The 27,468-nt window shown below is 47.1% G+C and overlaps 13 protein-coding genes across 13 annotated transcripts; 9 read left to right on the top strand and 4 right to left on the bottom strand.

Moving 5' to 3' along the window:
• Positions 1-1,175: 1,175 nt before the first annotated feature.
• On the top strand, positions 1,176-1,415 carry N7516_004357 (uncharacterized protein; the record flags this gene model as incomplete). The annotated part of the gene is made up of 1 exon (XM_057217077.1): positions 1,176-1,415. The coding sequence occupies one exon, from the start codon at positions 1,176-1,178 to the stop codon at positions 1,413-1,415; it is 240 nt and encodes a 79-aa protein (XP_057078960.1).
• Positions 1,416-1,621: 206 nt separating this feature from the next.
• On the bottom strand, positions 1,622-3,205 carry N7516_004358 (uncharacterized protein; the record flags this gene model as incomplete). Its single annotated transcript, XM_057217078.1, has 2 exons — positions 1,622-2,995; positions 3,047-3,205. The coding sequence occupies 2 exons, from the start codon at positions 3,203-3,205 to the stop codon at positions 1,622-1,624; spliced, it is 1,533 nt and encodes a 510-aa protein (XP_057078961.1).
• A 1,980-nt stretch (positions 3,206-5,185) lies between these two features.
• On the top strand, positions 5,186-5,656 carry N7516_004359 (YqaE/Pmp3 family membrane protein). Its single transcript, XM_057217079.1, has 3 exons — positions 5,186-5,238; positions 5,377-5,511; positions 5,570-5,656. The coding sequence occupies exons 1-3, from the start codon at positions 5,222-5,224 to the stop codon at positions 5,589-5,591; spliced, it is 174 nt and encodes a 57-aa protein (XP_057078962.1). The 5' UTR covers positions 5,186-5,221; the 3' UTR covers positions 5,592-5,656.
• Positions 5,657-8,225: 2,569 nt separating this feature from the next.
• On the top strand, positions 8,226-10,253 carry N7516_004360 (uncharacterized protein; the record flags this gene model as incomplete). The annotated part of the gene is made up of 3 exons (XM_057217080.1): positions 8,226-8,243; positions 8,330-9,953; positions 10,015-10,253. 3 exons carry the CDS (start codon positions 8,226-8,228, stop codon positions 10,251-10,253), a joined length of 1,881 nt encoding a protein of 626 aa, XP_057078963.1.
• A 475-nt stretch (positions 10,254-10,728) lies between these two features.
• On the top strand, positions 10,729-12,388 carry N7516_004361 (uncharacterized protein; the record flags this gene model as incomplete). The annotated part of the gene is made up of 2 exons (XM_057217081.1): positions 10,729-11,362; positions 11,412-12,388. 2 exons carry the CDS (start codon positions 10,729-10,731, stop codon positions 12,386-12,388), a joined length of 1,611 nt encoding a protein of 536 aa, XP_057078964.1.
• A 1,900-nt stretch (positions 12,389-14,288) lies between these two features.
• On the top strand, positions 14,289-15,678 carry N7516_004362 (phosphatidyl synthase; the record flags this gene model as incomplete). The annotated part of the gene is made up of 2 exons (XM_057217082.1): positions 14,289-14,623; positions 14,733-15,678. 2 exons carry the CDS (start codon positions 14,289-14,291, stop codon positions 15,676-15,678), a joined length of 1,281 nt encoding a protein of 426 aa, XP_057078965.1.
• A 449-nt stretch (positions 15,679-16,127) lies between these two features.
• Positions 16,128-16,961, top strand: N7516_004363 (Translation elongation/initiation factor/Ribosomal beta-barrel; the record flags this gene model as incomplete). The annotated part of the gene is made up of 2 exons (XM_057217083.1): positions 16,128-16,130; positions 16,185-16,961. The coding sequence occupies 2 exons, from the start codon at positions 16,128-16,130 to the stop codon at positions 16,959-16,961; spliced, it is 780 nt and encodes a 259-aa protein (XP_057078966.1).
• A 123-nt stretch (positions 16,962-17,084) lies between these two features.
• N7516_004364 (lipase ROG1 family protein) lies at positions 17,085-18,539 on the bottom strand (the record flags this gene model as incomplete). The annotated part of the gene is made up of 2 exons (XM_057217084.1): positions 17,085-18,396; positions 18,472-18,539. The coding sequence occupies 2 exons, from the start codon at positions 18,537-18,539 to the stop codon at positions 17,085-17,087; spliced, it is 1,380 nt and encodes a 459-aa protein (XP_057078967.1).
• Positions 18,540-19,270: 731 nt separating this feature from the next.
• Positions 19,271-21,196, top strand: rex3 (putative RNA exonuclease Rex3; the record flags this gene model as incomplete). Its single annotated transcript, XM_057217085.1, has 1 exon — positions 19,271-21,196. One exon carries the CDS (start codon positions 19,271-19,273, stop codon positions 21,194-21,196), a length of 1,926 nt encoding a protein of 641 aa, XP_057078968.1.
• Positions 21,197-21,483: 287 nt separating this feature from the next.
• Positions 21,484-22,134, bottom strand: N7516_004366 (60S ribosomal protein eL22; the record flags this gene model as incomplete). The annotated part of the gene is made up of 3 exons (XM_057217086.1): positions 21,484-21,610; positions 21,696-21,928; positions 22,120-22,134. The coding sequence occupies 3 exons, from the start codon at positions 22,132-22,134 to the stop codon at positions 21,484-21,486; spliced, it is 375 nt and encodes a 124-aa protein (XP_057078969.1).
• Positions 22,135-23,565: 1,431 nt separating this feature from the next.
• Positions 23,566-24,168, top strand: N7516_004367 (DIM1 family thioredoxin-like protein; the record flags this gene model as incomplete). Its single annotated transcript, XM_057217087.1, has 4 exons — positions 23,566-23,680; positions 23,733-23,780; positions 23,841-24,083; positions 24,143-24,168. 4 exons carry the CDS (start codon positions 23,566-23,568, stop codon positions 24,166-24,168), a joined length of 432 nt encoding a protein of 143 aa, XP_057078970.1.
• Positions 24,169-24,666: 498 nt separating this feature from the next.
• Positions 24,667-26,137, top strand: N7516_004368 (translin; the record flags this gene model as incomplete). Its single annotated transcript, XM_057217088.1, has 8 exons — positions 24,667-24,790; positions 24,904-24,940; positions 25,058-25,111; positions 25,321-25,454; positions 25,508-25,613; positions 25,705-25,790; positions 25,848-25,997; positions 26,063-26,137. The coding sequence occupies exons 1-8, from the start codon at positions 24,725-24,727 to the stop codon at positions 26,135-26,137; spliced, it is 708 nt and encodes a 235-aa protein (XP_057078971.1). The 5' UTR covers positions 24,667-24,724.
• A 282-nt stretch (positions 26,138-26,419) lies between these two features.
• Positions 26,420-27,255, bottom strand: N7516_004369 (glutathione peroxidase; the record flags this gene model as incomplete). Its single annotated transcript, XM_057217089.1, has 2 exons — positions 26,420-26,949; positions 27,060-27,255. The coding sequence occupies 2 exons, from the start codon at positions 27,253-27,255 to the stop codon at positions 26,420-26,422; spliced, it is 726 nt and encodes a 241-aa protein (XP_057078972.1).
• Between the last annotated feature and the right edge of the window lie 213 nt (positions 27,256-27,468).

Consider the following 27,468-nt stretch of genomic DNA (forward strand, 5'->3'; position numbering starts at 1 on the left):
AGGTTGACCATCATCATGATATTGTCCTCTCAATTCACATCTTCAGGTGATATATTGAGGGTTAGAAAGTAACGAAAATGTTGACTCTTAGAAGCAGTAGGTCAACTGGAAAACTCTGTTATTGCACAAGGAGAGAAGAAGAGAACTACTATCTACATGGTGGAGACCAAAATACTGGGAGCAACCACTGGAGGTCACATTTACCCATACCTCTCAGGTTCGCCATCTTTCATCGTCATTCGTGAAACTACTGATAACCCTAAGCTCCTCGAAGAAATCAAGAGTCTCTTTAGTAGTATGCCTAGGAGTATTATCGTATATAATAATCGGATCTTACTCCCTTCTTAGACGGAAGAAGCCTTCTATAATAATACGTATTATATAGTTAGGATTCACTATATACCTAGGTAAGTATAGGGACTTCTAAAATGAATTGAATCTGAACTGAATCTGAACTGAATTTGAATCTGATTGAATTATATTGTATTGTAGAGTGGGTAGTTGAAGAAGGAAGAATTGAAAACCAGAGCTATAATGTTCAATACAATACATTAAATTTAGTTAGGAAGACCAAATTGCCAGATCTCTTGGCCGCTATTTTAGGGTGAGTCTTTATAGCGACGTATCTTGTGACATGGAGCAAACATCACTGACCTAACCATCGATGAAGATCAATCTCAGACATTGACGGATGTTCAAAAAGGGTCAGGATTTGCAAAGGAAGCCAGACAATTTGCTGCCCAGTACCAAAAAAGGGAATACGGAATTCAAGAGGTATTACAGCCACATAAAGCGATATGGCGATTCCCTTGATGAGAATGGACGGCGCTGCACCAGCGAGTACACTCTCGTTCGTCACCTCCAGCTAAGGATCGTTCAACGGTGCAAGATCAAGGATGCACACTCCCAAGAGCATTTTGAAAATGCCAAGATCTCGCAGAAATGGTTAGAATCACAGGGAGATACTCTATGAATCACTACTAGAACCGCTATCACTGATCATCAGAAAGAAGGGACAGATGAAACGCCTTGCCATTCACCTATTTATCCCTCTTCACTCTGAATCTATTTCCTTTCACCCTGAATTCCTTTCACTGTTGAGGCTGAGATTTTTAACATGTCATCTTCGTCAGCTGCAGCTATATCTTCCTTCTCGCAAGTGAGCGCTCATTTTAATGGGCTTCTGCTCAACATCGTCCACCTCCTCTCCGTTTGATGGTCCTGTTGTTGTTGATCGAATGGGTTTCCTACGGTCACCACTCCGCGCTGAGGGACCTTACCTGTGCTCACTACCAGCTCATGCTGTTACAGCCGGTTCTCATTATGACACCGACACTGTGTATCAGATCGAAGGATATGCAGCACAACTCTTGGATGATCTTCAGCTGGGGTATCAGGGCATTCGGCTTGTGTGAAGACCCTCAACGCAACTTTACGAAGCCACAAAGATACCATGACCAGGCCACAGAAGCGATCTGACATAACAACGGGCGAGGAAATTACCAATACCTCCCTCATGCAACTTTTAATGATAATGATACGGGTGTCTTCTCTGAATATCTTTTTCGGCGCTTCCTAAAAACGTATGTAGTTATTGCATTATTGTACATGTATGATTTTTTTATACAGTTTCGAGGACAACTCGAGATCCTGGAATATTTAGCTTCGTGCATGACTCTAACGCCATTTCTCCTTTGATAGGCTGCGAGTAAGCAATCGCCTTCTCGGACAATGCTCCAAAGGTGTGAGGCAGAGAAACGACCCCATTGCTGTCTTCATCCGCTTCATGTGTCTCAAGTTCCATAGAGTCTGCAACCATTCCAAAGTGATAACTGATAGGCTCTTCCTGTGAGTCACGATTGCTTGAAACATTGCCCTGTGCCCCAGTCGGTTCTACCGACACAAAGAACTGAATATAATCCCCCGCAGTAGCAACCTGTGAAAGGAGAGATAGATCATCTACAGTAATCCCCTTATCAATAGAAGGGAGTGTGTCCAACTGTGTGGTATCAGGATCAAAAACCTGACTCAATGTGACAAGATCATCATGGTTGGCAGTCCCTGAGAAGCCGACTTCAGGATCCAGCGAAAGGAGGCCTTGCTTCTTTCCCCATCCGCCTCCACCGCTCATGACACGATGCAATTTTCCACCTTGGCGCAGAGATTGGATCAAGCGATCATGAGTAGATGAACCTGGATCAGCCACATCCAAGTCAGGTTTCTCGACAAGCGCCCATACGGATACACGCTGGTCAATAATATTATGTTCTGCGATGTAACGCGGGAGCTCCCTCTCGAGTTCTGACGAAGCAGGCATTGTGTCCGTCGACGTCAGATCCGTCGATTTTGCTAGTTGCCGTAAAATGTTTCCCATGCTAGTCATGACTCTTCGTCGTTCAGTCACCGGATGCAATGGCAACTCCAATGTGGTATGTACAGCCTGGGAAGTAGCTGTAACCATGCAGCTTGTGAAATCCATCGAACTGTCCAAGGTATATCCGCTTGAGGTCTTATCCCAAAGCCAGCGTGTACCAAAGATTGTGGTTTCTCTCCCATTGACAAATATAGTGTTGGCTAGGCGCAATCCGATCTCGTGCGCAGGTCCCTTGCCGGTTGGACCAATCACTTCGGGTCGAAATGAAAACAATAGATTTGTTTCCTCACTAGCAGAGCTTCTGATGAGACGGGGTGGTGCAACCTTCGCCTGGACTCCTGATTGCCCTATTGCCAGAAGCGACAGCCCTTCGGACTCACTTAAATGTGGGTTTTCGGATGTAGTATTCGGGAGCGCATCAACCACAGCTGTAACGGCATAGAGAGTATCGTTTCTCGGTGAGTTTCTGTAAAGGCGACTGAGAAATTGCGACAAGAAAGGGCTAGAAGGATCGAGCCAGTGGGCGAAGCTTGGGGTGACGAGGAGGAGAGGGACAGAAGCGGGCGCAGCTGATGGGCTCACAGGCACTGAAGGAAGACTGGACAGAATATCATCTGGTGTCTTTTATTATTTAGCTTGAATATCAAAGTGCAGAAATGTGGTTTTGCTCACTGTCTCTTCTGCTGTCTTTGTGAGCCATGTGTGTGCCAAAGGCCGCCCATGTGTCGCGTACCATCTATTTGCACGACCGAAGCTTCCAGGGACTTGGGTTGAGCCCCCAAGCTGCCGGCGTCCGGAATTGAGGGCTACCCTCATCTGTTTGAATCTCATTGACATTGAGATATCAAGGTAAAAGCTGGTCCAATTAGGAAAACGCGGAAGTCATTGCGGAGGATAGTGGGTCAGTCGCGGAGCGGAACATCTGTTTCCACCGTAGTCGGCACTATGTACAGTTCTATGCACGAGCATTAACTAGTTAGTTATAACCCAACATACTTGACATGAGCTCCATGATTATTTACTCGAAATTAAGCGAAGTTTATCCTTTTGCGGAACAAAGGGCGTGGAAATGTGAAGCCTCAATGTAGCACGCTAACTCCATTTAAGCAAGAACCTCCAGGGAAGACTACAGAGCATCGCATACATCCATGAATATGTTATCCTAGTTATGCATAAAAAAGTCGTCGGTACATTTTACCCACTTTACTACATTTTCGTATTTATAGCTATAAAATTGACAAAATAAGAAGACACCCAAAACGACATCGAAAACGACTCAGAAAAAGACTACTTAAAACACACGGCAAGGCTACATAACCGGCCCGCATTTCTGGTTCGCCAAATACTTATACTTTCAAGGTTTACGTGAATTCGAAGTATTGACGATGCAGCGCGCCAGCCATGGCCAGGTCCCAAAAGGTGCCTATATCTTTCATATGTTGTACGAACGAGAACTATCCAACTAGACGTTGAGGCAGGGTGGGTGCCTACGGCTTACAAGACGCTAGAGAAGTCGAAGGGGAATCTAGACCAGTGTTCCAGGGGTTCAGAAGAACATGCAGGTGTGGCTGTCGGGCACACCACAAAAGCAGCAGCACCATACACCAAGTGTGCAGCGTGGATCTCTTGCAGAAAATAAGGAACCACTTGTAGCGAGTCACGAAATAGGGCTGAATAATAGTACTACTCCTATTCGACCTAACGTACCCAATTCCCGGGGCTATGTACATACTAGTGGACCCCAGGACCCATCGAACCGTCAATGACCAATAATATTGGCAGTCAGATGGATATCTAGGGACTTGACCGATGACATTAGGGAAGGAGCCGTGTAATCGATAGTTCGGGTCAGATTTTGTGGTTATCGTGGCAGGTCTAGATGTCCCTATAAAACCGACTTGATCAGTCTATTGACTACGATATGTATAGTAGGGATTTCCCTTCTAATTTGGTATAGAACGCGTGTATATATTCCCTTGCATTAGTTCCTATCACTTTTGTTCTGTCACTAACCTTGTCCCCAGTCACTTTTCTGTTTCAATGAAGTCATAAACGCCAGCCACATGATACCGATACCAGGCGCCTTGGCATGTGGGGGGGTAAGGGGCCCCATAATAGGGCTGAGCTATCTGGCCACGACCGGGAACTTTTAGCGGCAATTGTACAGCAAGTACTTGGCAGACCTAACCAAGTAAAGATTCTCGTCAAATTTAGAAGTGACGGTGTTTTTAAGAGATCGTCACCATCATGAGACTTAGACTGCAGCATGGGCGCATAGCTACATACTATGTACAAGCAGAGGCAACAAAGTACTCTGTAGGAAGTACTGTACAACATACGCAACATACGGTCAAATATAGAACATAAAATTTAGAAAATAGAAATGCAGGCTAATACATGGCGCCAAGCTTCCTCTAGGCAGCAAGCAAAAGAATGAACGGGATAGGTGAGAGAACCTTCGGGGTATTGGTCATAGCCGCCAATACAGAAGATCATTATCTTGGCAACCCTAGATAAAATGTAACAATACTTGGAGGAGTGGTAACCAAGTTAAAATTAAAACATTAGAATATGAAGAGAAATAAACAGAGACCAAAAATAAGAAACAAAAACAAAAACAAAAACAAAATACCGGTCATTGTCTAAGCCACAACTGTAGCATGTTGGTGCCTTGATATGCCAAGATAAGTGTTTTTTCTCTCTTTCTATGAGCCACACCAAAAGTGGCGGGCCATGATGTAATGACCCAAGCTCTCTTAAGTCCTCCCTTTTAAGACTTTCCCTCCGTCCACTTTCCCTTCCCATTTTCTCCCTAAACATTTCAAATCTCCATCAAATCTACCCAAAATGCCTTTCACTGCTTCGTAAGTTGTCCATTGTCTTTGCTAGGTGGTTTCTACAGTCCGAGCTTCTACCCTGTCACCCTCCCACCCTCACTCCCAGCACCCCAGGTCGCGCTGTTACCTGTGAGACTATGTCCAGTGTACTAACATCGTCAACAGTGATATTTGCAAAATCATCTTTGCCATTATCCTGCCTCCTCTGGGTGTCTTCCTGGAGCGCGGATGTGGTGCTGATTTCCTGATCAACATCTTATTGACTATTCTGGGATGGATCCCTGGTGTCATTCACGCCATGTATGTGACTATCTGATGAGTTTCCAGCCACTCGTGGCAGATGCTGACCATATTACAGCTACATTATCTTCAAATACTAGAGATACCCACCTCCCACACATCCTCCCAACCAACGCTTTCCAAGACTAATATCCCTTGCGAAATGAGCACTGCGACTAATTTCACATCAACCCTTACTCTTCTTGCCTTGCGCTTTGAGTAAGGGTCAGTGCGATTCGATATCCTGAACGTCGGAAGTCAGCGTGATTCCGTGGAGGTCCGGTTGAGACTAGCCTAATGCAGCCTCCCCCGCTTGGCATTCGGTCCGGCACGAGTCGGACATGATGTCCATAATTCCCTAATACTTTGTGTGGTCGCATCGTTATGTTTTTCTTTTTTCTCTTTTTGCTTTTTTTTCCTTTGTCTTGCTCGATATTGCGGGTTCTTGCTTTTTCTTTGAATGATACCAGCTCACACGGTTTGACTCTGGGGCTTCTTTGTTTCGTACCAATGCCAGCCGTTGGCTAGTCTTTATGAATTCATGGGAATGGGACTTTTACTATAAACTTCCGAGTTCTGCTTGTTTGTAGGGTATAGGAAAGAACATGTAAATTGGATGTTTCTAGGTACTCCATACTCCATACTCCATACTCCATACAGTGCCTAGAATCCCTCGCAACTTGCAAAAGAGCAAATCAGACAAGATTTGATCGTAACATAATGGGCCCTGTGGACCTTATTTGTTAGCGAAAAAGAATGGCTAATCCAACGAGCAGAAAAGAATGACTGATAGTTGGACTGGGAATGCAAAAAGACAAAATGAAGCCATCGCGAGGGAATGTGCCTCGTATATACATTGTCGCCGGAATTCTTTAGCTTCCAAAAGGTAATTAAGGAGCTACTAAAAGATAAAGTAGAATAGTAAACGAATTAGGTTCACTCTACTATAGATCTGAAGATTAAGGTAGTTATATAGTTTTACCCTTGCTAGAAGGTGTTCGGACTACTCCGGACTACTCCGGTTACTTCCAAGGTTGCTATATAAAATAATAAAATATATTTTATTTACCTTTAGTCTTATAAATAAAGTTAAGTTATGATTGGATTAAATTAAGCGCTAGTTAGTTAAAAAAAAAAGAAAAGAAAATAGAGGAAAGTAAAAAACGAAAAATCTTGGGCTTTATCCTCAAGTCGGTCCCGGAATGGTAGATTTTCTCGGCTTGCTAAGTCAGGAACTTCCCGGACCTCGGGAGTTCTTAGGTTCGGACAAGGGAGGATCCGATGACCGGAAGTAGTGGCTCTAGTTCTACGGTTGAGAGGAGACAAAGCCTCTAAGTTAGTTTCATACGCATACGCAGCAGTGATCTTAACTTCGAATTTGGTAGGCAAGTTCTTACCTTCTCGATCTCAGAAATAGCCTGTCTAGCGGATCCCTCAAGGATAAGAAGAACAAGCACATGTGTGTCCCGCGAAGGAGGAAGCTACGATGGTAAACGCGAATGGGAATGACCGGGGAACAACATTGTTGAGGAAGAATAAGTTTTCCAACGTGCATTTACGGCATCATGATTCAACCACTGGCCACCTGGGCAGGCGTATCAGGTTACAAATTCAATTGAAAGGAGGAGGAAAGAGAGAATCGGGATACTACCGCTCTCACAGGGCGTGGGCATTTGTCCTTGGTTCTTTCTTCCGTGTTAGATGATCAACCAGCGAATGATTCTATTTTTTATCTTTTACGGTCTTCCACTCGTATCTCCTATCATAGAACTGTTCCCATAGTAGTTTTTGAAGGCCCTCGGAAGGCAGAAGGATCAGTAGGAGGAATCTGGTTCCGGAGGAGGGTCTAGGTCAGATTTCGGTCTGTCATTGAGTATAAAGAGTATAAGGTGTTGTGGTGGCCTTAGGCCCCATATTGGTGCCTCAGGCATCACCCCTCGGCAGTAGATATCTAGCAGTTTCTCCTCTCCATAGCAATCAACTCTCTCCCTCCTTACTTTCGGGACCCTACACTTCGTAGCTGTCCAACATAAGGGCTCACGAGTAATTAGTAAAGATGATCTTAGATAACTAGATGATTCTTATAGTGAGATTTGTTTGTTAAAGAGAATCTACTATGCCTATTCCGGACTGTTCGTTATCATTTCTTGTCGCGTATACAAGACAGACCGAAAGCGAACCCAACTACGGTGTACAACGATGTACATAGCACAGCGTTGAATTGCCCAAAATAATAAATCCCAGTAACTCCCCACTAATTTTGAGAAATCTGAAACCTAGCCCGGCGCTATCCACAACTTGTTCTGCAGCCTAAGCGCTGTCGATGGGCCGGCGCGTATCGGAGCCGTTTATTAGGCCCCCATCCTGACAAGGCGCTTTACCTCTACAGCGATTCGTCCTGGGGTCTCCGGGGAGGATTTTACTACTATTTCAAATGCCATGGGGTTTCACTCTAGCGCCCATACATACACAGCCTCGAGTAATGCGTTTCAGAATGATGTCGAAACGTAGCTACTTGGCCCCTACGGCCGATGGGCGTCATGGATAATTTTGCCTCGCGCGTATAATGATGTCGCATACTGACTTAGTGCTTAACTAGATTGGAGTCCCTCTTTTGGTCGTTTGTTTGGCATTTACTTCTTCTTTCTGGCCTTGTATGCTCATTTTGCCATTTTGCTACCTTCACGCCATTTGGTACTCAATTCGCAGACACACCTACCGATTATGATAACCACATGTACAATTCTTCACGGGTAATCACTCCCATGCAGGAATCTACAAGGTTGGTTGATGGGATAAGCATACATGACAGATTGTCGCTCATGGTAAACATGTATAGGGCTACCGCAGCATGCTCCTCCTTCCTATGCACAGGATACTCATCGCGATCCTCCTCTTACTTGCACTCTGCTCTGCCGTCGAAGATACCTCTAGCGATGCATCAAACTCCGTCCTGTATGACATGGTCCCGGACTGTGCCAAGGACTGCGTCGATAGCTTCATCAAGTCCGAATACACACCCCTGGAATGCACGTCACCGTCCAATATCAAGTGCCTTTGTCGTACCAAGACAAGTAGTAGCCTGACATTGGGGGAAGCGGCTTTGAGCTGTGTTCTGTCTGTGTGCTCACAGACAGTCATCGCAAAGTCAAAGGCTTATTACATATGCGACTCGGTATCTGAAGCTCTTCCGAAAACACACCAGACGATTACCGCGACGGTCTTTTCTGATATGAGTACAATGATGACGAGTGATGCAAGAACTACTACAGAGACAACATCAACCAGCTCAACTTCAACAACTGAATACACCTCGGAAGTCTCTGCGACGACATCCACAGCGACATCGGCATTCACACCGACGTCAACTACTTCCAGTCAAACTTCTGAAATGACATTCTATGCTTCTTCATCTTCAGGGTCCCAAGCTGAGCCAACGTCCTCCGCCGAACAACTTTCCAGTGACTCTTCTGAAGATACGAATAAGAAAGGTGATCATGGTATCACTCCAGCGGCGATCATTGGAATGTCAGTAGCATCAGGTGTGGCAGCGTCTTTCATCATTGGTGTTGCTGTATTTTTCTGCTGCAAGAGATGGCGACGAAAACAGCGGGAACAGGCAGCGACACACATTTTTGAGATCGGAGGCGCCATGTCTGAGCCCTCTGACTTTTTGAAACCGATGCCACGGCTCCCAACCGACGGGTTGGGTCTAGGGTCATCACACAGCCCAATGAGTGACCGCGAGACAATGTTACAGCGGTCACGTACTTTCCATTCGATAGCAAGCGTTCAACCACCATCGCGGTACTCACCGCAGTCCGCCACGGTACATAACCTAGGCCAGGGCAAAGAACCAAAAAGGCAAGAACGAATAGGGTTTGCCATCAGCTCCGACTCGGACTGGGAAAGTTCGCCCCGGACACAATCGTCACAACACAGCGTAGCACGACTACTCCCAGATCCTACAGCTGGACTATACCCAAAGCCGCTAAAGTGGAGTCACCGGCCACCTAGTGGAGAGACTCTGTTTGAAGAAGACGAAAGTCAACAAGCGGCGGCGGCAGCAGCAGCAGCAGGAATGATGCAAAACAACTCCCCAAGGCCAGGGATCCAGCCGAAACTCGCAGGACTGCCAGCCAATCCACGCGCATTCAAAAAGGGATTCCCAGCAGGCAACTTTAAACCAAGGTCAGGAGCTCCGAGTGCCCTGGCACCTCCATTCAATCCCAATCCAGCCTTCGGAACCTCGTCATCAGATAGCAGCGCTACACCAAACGAAACATCTGAAGCCTCACAAACCTCCTACTCCTCCGCCAGCCCAAACCTCCTCCTAGCCGCCCCCCGCCAACACCACTCAGACCCAAACTCACAACCGCAGCCCATCACCAGGACGACAGGCGCCCGCCCCATCCTCGTCAACCCTCCCCCCAGGCTCGGAGATAATATCCAGGCCGCGCATTGTACGCGGAAATGACATCAAACGTGTCCAGATCCGCAACAGTCCACAACCGCCCAGCGAAGTTATCGCGCCATACTGCCCAGATGACTTGTGGCTGCAGCGTGGACGCACCAACGCGCCGCCTAAGTCTCGAGAACCGTCTGGGGAACTGCCGTATCCTTCAGATACGTTTCCGGGTGCTGTGCATTATCCTGATAGTCCGAAGAAGAAGGTCGGCCCTGTGTCGAATAGGGTTTCTCCGACTAGTCGGAATTTGACGCCGTCGAGGAGAGGCGGTGATTTGATTCTCCGTGTTGATTAGTAAATATTGTTTCCTTTGATGCCCAGGTGGGATGTAAGCGGGATTATATCGTCGTGAGACTTTGCTTTTGTATATTACCATGTTCTTTCATATGTTCTTTCATACGGGTGGAGAGCTTTGGACTTTTTGAATTTGTTTGTTATTGCAGGAGAACATCCAAGGAAGATCGACGTGGCCTCGTATTAATAGACTATATCTTATATTTCTTCAAGTTTAAATCACTTCAGCTCTCAAAGACCAGCTTCCAATATATATATATATATATATACATATAAATATACAAAGGAAACGCGAAAACGCGTCAAGCGTACAGGCCTGCAGCCCGGCATTGGTGGGGCTTAGATAAGGAAACTGGGGTCCCGCCAAAAAAGAGTAGAAAATCCATCATCCGTGCACATCCTCTACATCTTTTCACATCATCTTCCGACGTGTGCGAACTTCATTATTACTCAATCGTCCTGTTGGTCCATGTTCAATGGCCAGTCCAACGGAGCGGACGTTCGTCCAGAGATCCACATTACTACCAATCTTTCCCCTGGAACTCTGGGATATCATCATTGAATACCTACATGATGAAGAATCTGCTCAACACCTGAGCAGACTTGCTCAAACATGTTCGGTGCTTTATTCCAGAATTGACCTTCAGCTCTACAGCAGACCCCTTCGCCTTTTCAATTCAGAAAGCGGTGCTCGTCTTGCTCTCACGATAGAGAAGCGCCCAGAGTTAGCACCACTCATTCGTGAGATTCGACACAAGCAGGATACTGGATCAGAGTTCTGGTCTTACCGTCATCTCAAATTTTACAAGACGGCTGTGACTTTACCGAATCTGGAGAACTTGAGTTTAAGAAGAAATCCCAGGCCGTTTGATTCTACTCGGTGGGCCAGTGTACATGCCAGAGATGAAGCCACGATTCAATGGGTGAAAGATATTGGCTCTGGATCAGGGAGTGTCAAACAGTACCGAGAGTTGGGATATGGGCCTTCAGGAGAATCGTCGTTCAGTCCTCCAGACAACGAGCTTAGTTATATGCGTGATAGCGCGGTCGAAACTTTGTTCTGGCACGCTTCTCTTCAACACCCGCCGGGGCTGCCCGCTCTGCGTGTTTGTGAGTATTACAACTGACTCTCTCACCTGAATCGGACTAATGTTATTAGGTCACATCGGAAGCGACTATGATCACAACGAGAACAATCCTAAGATGGATGGCGGATGCTTGCCAGTTTTCAATGAAGCACTCTTCTGTCACCCAGGCTTAAGAAAACTCTGTATCACTGGTGCTACTTTCCGAATGTCCCGGTCTGGGACTCCGCCAACAATATCTAAATCGCCTCTGGAGGAACTAACCCTTTTGAACTGCAACATAAATCCGTTGGATGTCCAAATAGTCCTCGAGCGCCCAACAGCTTTGAAGCGATTCACCTTCAGAGGTCCTAGGCCACAGGAGATGTTAAACCCCGATGAAGAAGCCCTATGTTACATTCAATCGGCGCTCACACACGACCATTCCTTGGAATATGTGGATTACGATCTTTACTGGGGTAATGAGTACGAGACAGACTTTGGTGAACTATTGCACCTCAAGCACCTCACAACAACACTCACCACACTTGTAGGGAGGGAATGCATGGAACTGGATCCTGAAGATGGTCTTCTGCCGCTGAGTCTCGAAAGTCTTACGATACGATATGATGAAGTGAAGGCCTGGCTTCCCTCAGCTATCTACGAGATGGTGAAAGACGGGAAACTCCCAAAGCTGTGTCGCTTTACCTGCGAGGTACCAGAAATAATGGAGCACCTTCCATCAATCAACCCGAACAAGTTCCACCCACCCACCACCGAGATATGTCAGGAGGGCAACACTTGGAAAACCAAGTTTGCGAACCTGAATGTGGAGATGTCCATGGTATCCGTTCCTTATCCTCTTGATCTACCTGAATATGACGTATGTTCTTGCGAATGTCTGTCGTTTTACCACCGCATGTTCTACCATCCAAAAAAACCATTGACACTTCCTTGGGAGGAGAACGATTTCGGAGAAGAGGACGTGTTCTTTGATGACTGGGCCGATGTTGACGATGAAATGGACTTTGATGCTCTCATGGATGATCTTGCCGAGGATTTGAGTGCATAGAATATCCGTATCAAACTTCAGCATAACTTGTTCCATGTGTGTGAATTAAATTATATTAAGTCTGGTATATCTTCTAAGAGTTCTGCTTGTGATCCTTTGAGTGCAAATTTCTTGGTTGAGGATCTTTCCAGGTTGTAGCTTTCTACAGATATATCTCTCTTCCCTATCCTCTCAATATATTGCTCGACTGTCATAACTATTTTTCGTTCTCTGTTTTTGATTTATATCCCGAGATTCTGCCTGGGTCGTTTCATCCTGCGCTGAAATAGACTATACTGTGCCGAAGAACATGAAAAACCTGCATAGCTACCTACCAGTAAGCTTCTAGTGGCTGCGAAAAAGAGGTGGTTGATCCTACAGATATTTCCACTGTGTAGATAACATCAAATAAAGATCTCCAAGAGGACAAGAAATATACAACGTAGTGGAAAAGCCAAGTCCTTCCCCAGATTCCGTCGATCGTGATCTTCGTGTGTCGGATGTGCATTGTACATCTCTTGGTGGATATCTCCGCTTATTTTTATTTTCAAGAGACCCCCAGGCCTCTTGTCAAAAACCTCATTCCAACATCCACCTAGACAACGAAACACCAGTCAGAGATATACGTTTTCTATTTGGCTTGTGAAAACCTTCCAACCTAGGCCCGAACTCATTTCAACCCAATGACAACTCGCCTGCCTACCGTGATTGTTGATTGTGACTCTCCCCCTCCCTCCAATCTATGTGCACAGACTGTGCTCGGACTCAAGCTAAGAAGTTAACAGTTTGGCTTCCTTTCCCGTCCATACATATCACCCGGGTGAAAGGTTCCCTATACGGAGCTATGGATAGCCGCATATGACGCCCTAGAATACGCCCGGTCCATCTTGCATCTCTTTGTTAAGGGCTGAATCCGTTATGCCGGCAGTAAGCGGGATCTTGTGATTCGTTCACGGTATGCACGCATAGTGACTCTCTGACCAAGTCTGGCAGGTATCCCGCATATTGCCACGGGTTCGTTAGACCTGGTTTAGGGACATCGAAGTATCCATTGGCTGAGCATTAAAATATACCTCGGGCTTCTTCTCTTGGCGCCTTATTCCCATGGATGGTTGTTAATTTGTTAATTTGTTAATTCGCTGTGGTTTTGATTTTCGTTCCTGAGAATGAGATCCGGATTTATGACGTCAATGTCCTGATATATGTCTGGTTGATGCCTGGTTGATGCCTTGTGAATGCCTTGTGGATGCCTCTACTCCATTGCAAGGCCTTCGGAATACGCGATACTTCCAAACGGATATGCTTCTTGAAGTATCAGGCTTAAAGCAAGCCAAAAGACTTGAATCAGTCTGGTCTTGTCATATCGTGCCAAATCCTATCATCATCATTGGTTCTGATTCTACTACCACCTTCTAAATCCGAACTTCTTATCAAATCAGCGTCATCAACTCGACTGGTAACAACACCTACAACAGGTGCCAAGAATTTGCCGTTGTGGATCGACATTTTCAGATTTGTTGTGATCCAAAAAAGACCCACGGAAAATGACGAAGTCCAAGCCTAAACTTGTTGGGGTAACAAGGGTCGATGATGCAAAGTGCCCCTTTTGGGTCTGCTACTTTGTATATTAATGGCCATTGGTTTCCCACCCCACATGCTTCATTTATCCTAGTGATTGTACATTTATCTGCCTATTTGATCCTGCAGTACATCAAGTTGTCTGCATATTCAGCACCTACATACTGCATACTACATATCGCAAGGATCGGATTAGCTTGTTTAACTTGTGTGACTCCCTTTTTAAGATATTTGACAGAGACATTCAACGGAGACATCTAAGAGACATTCAAGAGTACTGATTATAAGACAGCGATCGCCATCGTCATATTGTACCCGCTAGCCCCACACCCTTCGTCTCAGAATGGCTACGAATACATTAAGAACCCAAAGAGTCCGACTTGACCAGAGCACTGCTCGGACCGATCTCTATGGACCCAACGTCGTCGTCCCTAAGCATTTCATGACTTCTACTTCTAACCATCTCTTCAAATCTAAATCCAATATGACCAAACACGAGAGCTCATCTGAGGATTCACCAATCAACACACCTATGTTACACCCTCCGAAGGTTACTAGCGATGATTTTGCACTAGCCTTCGACATCGATGGTGTTCTCATCAAGGGAGGCGAGTCTATCCCTGAAGCCGTTGATGCTATGAAGTATATCAACGGTGAAAACCCTCATGGAGTCAAAGTGTAAGTTTTTTATCCTTTAACTATATTCTTCCTATGTTACCCCTCACCCCTGGTGAGGGGTAACAATTTCCAATAGAAGGAGAATTTACAACTAACGGTAATATCTTAGTCCTTATATTTTCTTGACCAACGGCGGCGGAAAGACAGAGAAAGAGCGATGCCTCGATCTCAGCAAACAACTCGACCTAGAAGTCGACCCAGGCCAGTTCATCTGTGGCCACACGCCCATGCGCGAAATGACACAGCGATACCACACCGTCCTGGTGGTTGGTGGCGAGGGTGAGAAATGCCGGGTCGTGGCCGAAGGATACGGATTCAAGGATGTGATCACACCGGGAGATATCATCAAGACAAGACACGACACTACGCCGTTCCGAACGTTGACGGATGAAGAGCACGATAATTCCCGACTGCTCGATCTAGACAATGTCCGCATCGAAGCAATCTTCGTCTTCGCAGATAGTCGCGACTGGGCCGGCGATCAGCAAATCATTTTGGACTGTCTCATGACCAAAGACGGCTGGTTGAATACACGGTCGGAGATCTTTACTGAAGGTCCACCGGTTTTCTTCTCGCACACCGATGTGGTTTGGTCGACATCGCATGAACATTCACGTCTTGGAATGGGAGCGCTGCGCGCTTCCCTCGAGGCCGTTTACGCGGCTATCACAGGTAAAGACCTCAACACTATCGCCTTCGGTAAGCCGCAACTCGGAACCTATGCATTTGCCACCCGGCTCTTGCAAAAGTGGCGAAAAGACTCGTGCGGCATCGACAAATCGCCGTCTACCGTGTACTTCATCGGCGATACTCCGGAGTCTGATATCCGTGGTACCAATGAATTCAACGAGACCACGGAAAATGACTGGTTCTCGATTTTGGTTAAGACTGGCGTCTACCAGGATGGTGGTGTCCCGCGTTATCCACCCAGGAAGATATGCGATAATGTTTTTGATGCCGTCAAATTTGCCATCGAGCGTGAGCACCGGAAGACTGCTAAGGGCACAATGGTTTCCGAGCTCGACTATGAAACTAGCGAAGATGTTCCCAAATAAGCGGATCTACATATGAGGTGATCTTCGCTTCTGGCTGCGTTTCCTCGACTTGGTTTCGCGTCCTCAATCTAGTCCGTTCCTATGTTGTACGTTTTATTCACGACCTGTTTTGATATGATTCCCAGTTCTCCTGAACTTCTGCATTTTTGTCGCGATTCATGGCACAGGCCTTTTACACATACAATTCTATAATGGGTTAGATATCTTTATATAGTATTACTGATACCCTTAAATGGATTCCAGAATGATCAATGACAAGAAAAATGTTCTAAATTAATGACGGTATCCGCGACAAGAATATGATATTAGAAACCTGAATATTGAGGCATTCAGCCCTTTGGTTGACATGACCCACCATACGGGAAAGTCTTCTCATATCAGCAGAACTTCTCCCCCTGAGCAGTATCTCCAAGAAGGCCCTAGGCACAAAGGAAGCACCTGTAAGAATAATGGTACTAAATCTCCGGCTTTAACCCCGATATGCCACCACTAACGCGCCAACCAAGGTCCCAAGAACAGAGGCAGTGTACCTCGATGATGCCACGCTGCGGACATTGACCACGGAGATTCTATCCTCCCAGTCAATACCTTCACTTTCCGAAGAAGAAAGAAACCTAGCGAAAAACGTGCCGGCGGAAGATAGCGCAATCACCATGCGCCAGACTATCTTCTACGCACAAGGCGGCGGACAGCCCAGCGACACCGGCGCAATTGGACCAGTAGACCAAGATCCCACATTTGAAGTCTCGCTGGTACGCAAGACGTCCGATGGACGGTTTCTTCATTTTGGAAAATTCCTAGACGTCACCTCCTCCTTCGTCGTGGGCCAGTCTGTCGTGCAGAAGGTCGAGGACTCAAAACGCAATTATCATTCCCGGCTCCATACAGCTGGTCACATCGTCGGACTAGCTATGCAGCTTCTGATGCCGGATAAGAAGAAGGTCAAGGCGAATCATTTCCCGAGGGAGGCTTCGATGGAATATGAGGGGTTGTTGTATAATGAGCACAAGCCAGTTATTCAGGAGAAGGTGGATGAGCTTGTACGGCTGGATCTGCCCATTCTCATTTCTTGGCTGGAGGGTGTCGCGCAGGTTGGGGATGGGGAGGGTGCTGAAGAGGGTCGTACCCGGATTGCGAGTATAGGTGGGCTCGATCACAATCCCTGTGGTGGTACTCATGTTGCGAGGACGAGCTTGGTTGGGTCTGTTGTTATCCGCAAGATCAGTCGGCAAAAGGGAATTAGTCGGGTGTCTTATGATGTCTCTCCGGGGATTGAGGTATAGCTTTGAATCTCGTCTTTATGATGATATAAAATAATTTTCGGGAATCAGTTGGTGGGATATTGAGACTACAAATACATGCCATGCTCTAACGCTCAAGAAATGCCTTAATGTTTGATCATAAGATCATAATGCGAACTCATTGTCCAACCAATGCTTCATCACAATCTTGCCCTCTCGGAACCCGTCCTTCTCAGCCCGGACAATGATAACTGCGTGGCTGTGGTGGTGCTTCTGTATGTGGACAGGATATTTCCGAATTCCCACAGCGTTGAGGGAATCGATTATGCCAAATTGTTCGTGGGTCAATGCAAGCTTAGGATAATGTGTCGAACCCTCCGTCGTTGATAAACGTCTAGCTGATGCAGATCCACCGTCGGCATCGTTTCGCGCAGACTTCGAGAGAGATGATATAATGGACTTCTCGGGCGCCACGTCAGACGCTTCAGTATCGCTGTTGGATAGATAAGCTGGTTCTTGTATAGCAGTGACGTTCTCAAAGGCCTGCTCCACAACATGCTGAACGTCTTGGATCAAAACCGGTACTCTGTATCTTCCGAAGCGCTCGCCGTTTTCGCCAACCTCATGCATACGGATGCGCTTTGAGCTGCGACACGTTTGGATGCCGGCATTTATCAAAAAAAGCACAGAAGCCAGAGGCGCGAGGACAATGATCAGGAGTGACAGAGGTATCGAATGGGTTACCGATTTCAATTTCTTCCAAAACCGCCCTGCTGCAGTTTCAGGTCCTCTCTGCACCGGAGGAAGCACGTGAAGGTCGGGGTCGATAATGACATCTTCATAACCCTGAACGTAGTTGATATTCACGTCTTCCAGATCCCGGAATGGGTCCACTTTAGAAAGGCCAGATGTGTAGTAGAGAACCGAGCGGTCATTGACAATATTCGCATAAACACTTCGCTGCTGGAACTTTTTCAGTCCAGTCATAAAGATGCTCTCGGGATCAGCCAAAACACCGAGAAGCGGCCGCCCAGTATCTCGGAAAGAATCGACTAGCCACATTTGGCGGCCAGATGCCGAGATCGTCTTCGGACCTAGAACATTGAAGATCTTATTCCTGTACCCTTTCAGTGGAGCTCTCACACCAACATGTGGCGTGGCAAAGGTCGTGAAGTTCATGGGTTCCAGCTTATCCAGCCAACCCCGTGCATTAAGCAAGCCAATCGCATAGCGCGCGATCAGGCCACCAAGCGAGTATCCAATCACACTGATTTTTGTGATCTTTTGTCCCTTCTCAGCGAGCGATTCAAGTGTCTCCTCGACCTCGTGCATTATTCGTTCTCCGCACAACTCAATTCCGTCGTAGGTATAGTTGCCGCTATTCGCTTTCGAGCAGAGGATGTAGAGGCTGTCGCTGCCATATCTGTCTCTTAGAGCGGATGCGACATAATCCAGGTGCGAAGGGTTTCCCCAAAGTCTATTGGAAAGATCTGTCGCATTAGCGGGCTCATCGATGCGTCATTCAGTCATTCAGAAGGGAAAAGCAGCGTACCCGTGAACCAAGACACAGAGGTGCTCAGCTTTGGAGGTATCTGGCATTGTTTCGCTTGTTGGTTCCATATTTGAGAATAGAACTGATTCCAAGTGAAAGAAAGGAAAGGAGCTTAGTGCTTAACAATTCGGATGTCTGTTAACCCGAAGGCCACGCATCTGCGTCAGCCTGGTCAGCCTGGAGCTATCGGCGATAAGGGATCTCGACCGGACATGTCGGGCGAATTCCCGAAATTCAACCTGGCCCTGTATGTCTGTATGTATATATATTTTTATTGTAGGAGAGAGATCATCTAGATCGTAGTTATGATTATGATCAAGATGGTATCTCTCGCATCAAGCAAAACTTCAAAAATAAACAGAAAATAAAGCGACAGCAGGTGAACAGATGGATGCCAGAGTTCGATGCCTGTGATATCAGGCACCATATGTTTGTCTTCTTTGCATCCTTGACTTATCACTTTCGCCGAACAGCTCCAACGTTGTCCTCTAGTGATGTCAATCTGATCTGTTAATCCCTTCAAATCTGCTTTCTACCTTGAGCTCCAGTTGGTTTGTTTGGTATAAGGCAGTTTTGCTCGCCCCTAATAGTCTTCATCACAAGCAAGTGCTAAATGATGCGATAGTGTTACCTGCAATACTCCTTCCGGTCTATTCAGTGCGCAAAACAAACACAACACGGTCGATGGGCGGCAGTAACTATACATATTCGTTATGTACTTTTAAATTGTGATTGGCCTTGACTAGCTCTTGCATTCGACACCTAGATATTCACATCTTAACCTGTCACCTCAGTCATCATGTTCACATCGCTCGGGCTCTTTGGGGCAATTCCATGCCCGCAAGGCAACGGTTGCACTCTTTTGAAATGCATATTCTCTCATGATAATAAGCCGGCCCCAGCTGAGGTGCGGCGTTCGAGGATTACATTGTCAGGTGACGATGGTCCTCCTTCCAAGCGGGCCAAAGTGGAAAACGCACAGTCGTTGGGATCCCCTATTCTATCTCACAGCTTGAAAGAATCATCGCTCGAAATGGGACGAGACTCACCGGAATCAGTCCTGCCCAAGCGAAGTCAAAATATACAAAAAACCTCTAGCGCTCAAGAAAGCTCCCAACCTACCTCAAGCCGTGGCTCACCAGAGCCTTCGGGGAGCGAGCCTGCGAAGCGCACTAACAATGCACCGGCTGGATCTTCATCCCAACTTCCTCCTCGCAAAGCCCCAAAGGAAACTTTGAATCCTCGCATGATTCCTCATGCACCAGCAACTCATGGCAGTCGGACTACCATTCTCCAGAAGCTGCACTCCGCCATGACTTCTCTCAATGAAAAGCTACGAAAGGACAAGAATACCTCCAATAGATGTTTTGTCCTAACTCCCGACGAACTCATCACAATGGCGCTGGACGAGGAAGAGAAATTCGCGAGGGACAATCCAAGCATTTACGGCAATATTGTCAGACTTCGAATCGTGAGAGTTACAAAAATGGGCACTGACGAATGGGCCAAGGAGGTGATGTCCCATCTGAATGCGCGATATTATAACATTAATCCTGTCCAAAAGCCGCGGGCGATTCCCAAGCCTATCAACACAGGGCTTACCTCCGCAGAAGAAATCGCAGTTATATCCCAGCTAGTCACACCTGTGACTGGCCTCGAAGAACACGGATATGTCACAAAGCAGCCCACAGATGCAGACGTACAAACCGCCAAGAGGGGCGTTGATGAGTCCAAAGGCTGGGAGAAGTGTGACAGATGCGGTCAACGATTCCAGGTATTTCCAGGTCGTCGCGAGGATGGTGCCCTCGCCAGCGGTGGCCACTGTGACTATCATCCAGGACGGCCCGTTTACCCTCAGCGCAAGAAAACAGACCATGTCACCGGTCCCTCCCAGCCATACTTTCCTTGCTGCAGCGAAGCACTAGGGACGTCTACCGGCTGCACGAAAGCCAAGACACATGTGTTCAAGGTCTCGGAGACCAAGCGACTTGCGTCCATCCTCCAATTCAAGACAACCCCATCCCAGCCAGGCAAAGGACCTCTGGAGCCGGTCTCTATTGACTGCGAGATGGGCTACACGACATTAGGTCTCGAACTAATTCGTCTCACTGCGGTCAGCTGGCCTAAAGGCTGTGACCTCCTCGATGTGCTGGTCCGGCCTATGGGCGAGGTATTAGATCTCAACACACGCTTTTCCGGTGTCACGCCACAACACTATGCTTCTGCCAACCCATATGGCACTCCAGTGACCAGCATAAATACACCGTCAGCAGACGAGAAAAAGACAACCAATACACCCTTGCAACTTGTTCAGTCACCCGCGGAGGCGCGTGACTTACTGTTGAAGCTCCTCCAGCCTGAGACACCTCTTATCGGCCATGCAATCGACAACGACCTCAACGCTTGCCGTATAATTCACCCTACGATCATTGACACCGTTCTGTTGTACCCCCACCCCAAAGGTCTCCCCATTCGCATAAGTCTCAAAGCTCTTGTTCAAAGGCACCTTGGCCGCGATATCCAAGTCGGGGACAACGGGCACGACTCAAAGGAGGATTCAATTGCTACGGGTGATCTTGTTAGAGTGAAAGTGGGCGAGAAATGGAAGGAGCTGAAGAAGAAGGGACAGAAAATCGAGGATGGCAGGTTGGTCCCTCCTGCTGGCCAAGTATCAACAATCACATCTTCATGGACTACGGTCCAGAAGACAAAGTCTAAGAGGTGATCGTGGATATGCTATATCCCCAATACAATTCATTTCGCGTTATTTCTATTTTACCTTGTGTGAGATACCCATGCATGTACACTTGACGAGGACAACTACATTATGATTACGCATCGTTCAAGTAAGAAAATGAGGGTATAAACTTTTTTAGTTTTATTCGTGGCCTCATAGACCAATCTTATCCCCCCATGGCTCTCGCTCTCAATCCATAGACCCAAGCGCGACACACAGACTAGAACCGATCGATCACCGGGGCAAAGAAACAAGCCATGTCAGGAGCGACACGCTTATTCCTCATCCTCCTCAGCCTCGTCGTTGACGACGTTGTAGAAGCGGAGCTCGTAGACACCCTTGGAGGTGGAGACGACGCGGAGCCAGTCACGGAGCTGCTGCTTCTTGAGGTACTTCTTGGTGCTGAATTGCAGAAAGAAACAATGGTCAGCAAAACCGCGCTCCAAACACATCGGGAGATCAACCCGGGGAATAGATAAAAACTCACAGGTACTTCAGGTAGCGGCCGGAGAAGGGGATGTGGGCAACAACCTCGATCTTGCCATCACCGGACTGGGAGATGACAACGTTCTCACCGAGGTTACCGACACGGCCCTCGACCTTGATGCGGTCGTGGAGGAACTTCTCGAAGGCAGCGACATCGAAGATCTTGTCGCTAGCGGGCTGCGAAGCGTTGATAACGAACTTCTGGGTAACCTTCTGGGCCTTGCGACCACGAGCCTATACCACATGGAATCGAATTAGCCTACTGCTCCATAATGTCGAGCCCCGGTGGTAATCTCGCAGATTCATCTTCGACGACACAGGAGACTCGATAGATTTTTCAATATCAAGTTTCACAGTTCTGTCGAAGACGAGCCGGCAGAGACTCCGGTGGGGGGAACAGCAAAGCGATTTGGACTTCAACGTACAGCAGCGGGAGCCATTGTTAATGGATTGGGGGAGATGGATTTTTGGGAATTGGGAAAGGTCGCAAAGAGGTGAATATCCTGCGCCGACGAGAGAGTGATCAAGACAACTTCCTGGTGGAGCCGATTTGGTTATCAAAAATTCACGGTCCAGAGGTGTGTTGCGCTAGGCCCAATTGGGATATAGGGTAGGGCAAACGGGCTGGGAAGCTTGCTGAGTCACTTGCTTGATGAGTCATCGCTCCCTAGGTAGGTATGGAGGTGAGATGGCCAGAATAGGTATATATATATTTATTGCGGAGCAAAGCGGTATTTGCCTTACGTCCAATTGGCTCGCTTAATCGCTTAATTGTGCGAGCGCAAAATCCGGTGTTTGCCTTACATCTAATTGGCTCGCTTAATCGTGTGAGAGAGAGAGATGTTTGCCTTAATCCTAATTGGCTCGCTTAATCGCTCGAGCAGAGGGGGCCCACTCTGGTCTGGGTATAAGTATTGCCTCTGCCCCCAGAACTTCCTCTTCTTTTTTTTCTTCTTCAGCTCTCTTTGCCTATTGGCTTAGATCAAGTGTAGTATCTGTTCTTTTCAGTTTAATCTCTGAAAGTTTCCGTCCAGGAAACACTTTGATTATTCCTATTTTTGGATCCCGCGACTTGGCCCCTGTGCTTGCGCATGCCTTGTTGCACAGTGTCATTGGGCTCACACTACCCCCGATCGACGCGAACCCCCTTTTTCATCAATTGTTCGGCTCGTCCGGGCGCTTGGAGAAGAAGTCTCAAATAGTATTCTTCCTCAGAGAGGGCAGTAAGGTAAACTGGAAACTCTTGTATTGTTGCGATGTGTTAGTGGGGACTAATGACTAGGAGCAGGGAGATCACCTGATCTTGCAACAATTCTATGTGTGTAAATTAATTCTGTATTTAAACGAACGTCGCGTATCCTTAGGCCTTGTTTGGTAGTAGCACTCGGGTGTCCTACTTGCATATCATCGTAGATCGCATCCTACAGTACTTGGTCGGATACCGAGATGAGACACTCGGATAGCACGCCATCCGCAACTATATATCAACGTTTTCAACATGACAGACTGGAAAATAGACCAAGCAGTTTAGAATAGGCGTTATCACTAGTTAGTTAGTTACGGATCTCCTAGTTGTCATGTATGTCGTAGATCATAGATGACCTGGGGAGGCGCTTGGATACATGAGGTCATCCACAACTTGACCCGTTTTGGAATGACACTGTGATATTTCTAACATGATACACTGGGAAATAGTTAGACCAAGCAGTCTAGACAATACATATTCTACCACCATGGACTAGAAAACATTCTCATCGTTCAAAACAGCCAAAGTGGTCACATGACGCAACAGCTTCGATCGCAATCGATAAGCCTCCCTTTTTTTCCCATTCCGCATACTCCAATCTGTCAACAGAAAACCAACTGTCATAATGGGTTCGATCGTCCTCCCTCACTTGCAAACAGCCTGGCATGTGGACCAGGCTATCTGCTCTGAAGACGAACGCCTGGTGGTGATCCGATTCGGGCGAGACCACGATCCCGACTGTGAGTGCCACTCTCATCCATGGCCAGCTCCCAGACTAACCCATTCTTCCAGGTATCCGCCAAGATGAGCTCCTCTACAAGATTGCTGAGCGGGTAAAGAGTGAGTGGCCAATATACCCCCCAAAGCACACCGAACAGCAGCTAACAGGCGTTCCCCAAGACTTCGCCGTCATCTATCTATGCGACCTTGACCAGGTCCCAGACTTCAACCAGATGTACGAGCTTTACGACCGCATGACGATCATGTTCTTCTACCGCAACAAGCATATGATGTGCGATTTCGGCACGGGAAACAACAACAAGTTGAACTGGGTGCTGGAAGACAAGCAGGAGTTGATCGACATCATCGAGACCATATACAAAGGCGCCAAGAAGGGCCGTGGTCTGGTGGTCAGCCCCAAAGGTACATCCGATCTACATCTTGTAATAGAAATACCATTCGCTAACAGTCACCTTTTGCAGATTACTCGACCCGATACCGATACTAAACATTGCCTCCCTCGCCGCGTGATCACCCTGGCACCGGCCAGTCTGTGTATCGCTTCCTTACGACATTTACGACGATCACTAGACATGATCTGGCAACATTAAACCTGCAAATATGGTCATGGTTCTGGCGTTTTTTTGTTTCCGCGGAGGAGTCGCTTTCGCAATGCGTTTTTTAACGGGGGGTTGAAACAATTCACACACAGGCCTCAGCTTTTGAGGTCTAAATTTCTTGATAAGCAGCTGAGAACGATTTAAAGCTTTATCAATCGTCCCGTGAATAGTAGCTGTAGGCTAGCATCGTACATCATGTGTTGAGTGCCTCTTATGACCTTCATCTGAAGGAAATCTCACCTTTGAGGAAGTAAAATATATTTCACGAAGCGATATCAAACTCATCATATAACTTTTAATTGAAACAAATAATTGTGGCGCGTTGCGCAAGCTATGCTATTTTTTTAACATGAATTTTGACGTAACGCATTTCCAACACCACACCTCGCAGATCTGCCTTTAATTCTCTCAAATACCTATCTACAACCACAACCAAGCAACAAAATGATTGACCAACGCATTTTTGAGAATCTCCAGACGAAGATCGACGAGGAGAGCACCGTCCGTGATGTAAGTCATACCAACGCGTCCGGAGCTTGGTGAATTCTTCGCGCGCCAAGCCTACACCTGCATCAAGACCCTTGAGCCAGGAACACCGCCAGATAGCTAACTATTTTGCATAGGAGCTACATGAAATTGTCCACGCACTTGCCAGAAGAGGTATGCTCTGCAATTCACGACTCCGACCAGGACTTCCGAGGTGTCCGCCCTGCCAGGGACGACACTCCTAGGTTCAAGTCGCAGGTCGAACATGAAAACTGATGTTGAGTGATACAGGACGTTCCACACAGGCTATCCTGTCGCGAGCTCACTCCACGCCAGCTGATCAGTGTAAGTATCTATTATCTATATTGGGTGCTTTGATGATGAGAGGATTGGAGTATACTCCCATTCCACTTTGGACTCGCTTCTTGATAACTCCTCTTTTCCCTCTCTTTTCTTCACTATATAACATTTAAACGCCGACACTTTTCCCCCAGTCAATATTTCATACCGCTCGTTCTATTCATCATGAATCATCTCGCTGACTTCTGCAACAGTGAAGCCCGTGCTTGACGATGTTACTAAAGAAATCCTTGCCCAGAAGGAAGAGGTTGCTCGCCTGAAGGCCGTAGCAGACCAGCATCCCTTCTACAAGTATAACGGAGTATGGAGCCGTGAGCTGCAAAACCTGGTTTGTTTTCTGAAATGCAATGCCCAAAGACTTCTGCTGATCCAATCCACTAGGTCGCCTCTGTTGAGCTTTGCGCATGGCTGGGAGGACTGCAAGAGCACAAGGGACCCAACTCAACATCCTTCATGACCATCGAGGATGTGGGCAAGTTCCTAGATAGTACGTTTTACTTATCTCCATCTATGATGAGGACTCCGGGTGCTGTATGCATACATTGATGTACAATACTAACTATCACTTCTTTCATTAGTTCCTGTCAACCTAAAGGAGCAGGACGCCTTCCACCTGACGATTGAGGAGTACCTACTGGCAGTGATTGCCATGGTTGAGGAATTGGTTCGTTTCCCGAGATCTCAGGGCTTTTATATCTAGCCGCAGCTAATTTGTTCCCAGGCTCGCTTGGCTGTCAACTCGGTCACCCTGGGTGATTACACCCGCCCCATGCAGATTGGCAACTTCGTCAAGGAAGTGTTCGCTGGATTCCAGCTCTTGAACTTGAAGAACGATATCCTGCGCAAGCGCAGCGACGGTATCAAGTACAGCGTAAGTTGTGATCCATTACAATATCTATTTCGCAGTTTTAAATTTCTAATTTGATGGCACTACAGGTCAAGAAGGTTGAGGATGTGGTCTATGACCTGTCGCTACGGAATCTGGTTCCCAAGGCTGGTTCCTCTGCTTGAATTGCGACAGCAGGGACTCTCAGGCACACCGAGTTGGGCCTCATGTTAGGGGAAACGGATACAAAAGAAACGATCTTGCGGCTTTTACAAAATTGATATCAATGGGTTTTAAGACTGGGATATGAATTACTATTACTGCTCAGTACGATTCCCATCGTAGACCGGAATCGTGAACCGAAAAGAAGGAGTTATGTCACGAGCAGAAGAACCGGGATATAGATACAAGAAAACATGTTAAGGTACCGCCACAATCATTCATAAAACAACTTCTTGAGCACAGCCTTACGACAGCTTAGCCTGCTCAGCACCAGCCTCACTCTTCTTCAGCGAAGCAAGAGTGCCCTGCTTCTTCGCCTTCTCGATCTCATTCACAATGGTATCCTGGAGAGTCTCAGGCTTGGTAAGGGAAGCCCAGCGGTTAACAACCTTGCCATCGGGGGAGACAAGGAACTTCTCAAAGTTCCACTTAACGCGCTTCATGCCCAGGAGCCCAGGCTGCTGCTCTTTCAGGAAAGTCCACACAGGTGCAGCGTTTTCGCCATTCACATCCAGTTTTCCAAGAACGGGGAAGGTTACGCCGTAATTGACCTGACAGAAAGACTGGATATCATCGTCCGAGCCAGGGTCCTGGCTGCCGAACTGGTTGCACGGGAATCCAATGACGGTGAAGTCTTCGGGGTACTGGGTCTTCAGGCTCTGGTAGAGCTTCTCAAGACCCTCAAACTGGGGCGTAAAGCCGCATTTCGAGGCTGTGTTCACGACTAGCACGACCTTGCCGTTCAGCGAGGAGAGGGGGAAGGGTGCGCCCTTTTCTGTTCGGATGCGGGGTTTGGTTAGCGATTCAGTTCAGAGCTTAAATCTGGATGTGATGAGAGGGAGAAAAGAGGCAGATAACCACGCAGATTATATCGATTATACGTACTATCAACAGGCTCGAAATCGAAGAAAGATGTAGCAGACGACATGGTTGTTATTTGACGTGGATATGCGAAAATAGGAAACTGTCTCTGGAATGTTCGCGGGGATAGATATGACGTCGTTGGTTGGAGAGTTGACCGGAGAGTTGACCGGAGAGACTTGGCAGAATGTGATCGAGGGAAAATTTGTGAAGAGAACATGACTCTGTTCTTGTATTCTTTCTGATATTCTGAATCAACCTCGGTCGATTCACTTTCTTACCAATTGGCCAAGGGCTAGCCACGGGATAACTATTCAAGCCGACGGAATTGGAAATCGTCCGAGCCGATTGATGCTATCTCTTGATTGGTTCCAAGGTTCATAAGACTGCTTAATAACTTGTTACACGGAGTATATACCTAATGCAGTGCATA

The sequence above is a fragment of the Penicillium verrucosum genome (genome assembly GCF_028828655.1).
Source record: "Penicillium verrucosum strain IBT 35672 chromosome Unknown utg000001l_segment0_segment0, whole genome shotgun sequence".
NCBI lineage: Eukaryota > Fungi > Ascomycota > Eurotiomycetes > Eurotiales > Aspergillaceae > Penicillium > Penicillium verrucosum.

Excerpts from the sequence above, each read along its gene's own strand:
- N7516_004359 (XM_057217079.1), top strand. Across the intron at positions 5,512-5,569 it reads CCTGGTGTCATTCACGCCAT|CTACATTATCTTCAAATACT; the intron begins GTATGTGACTAT and ends ACCATATTACAG.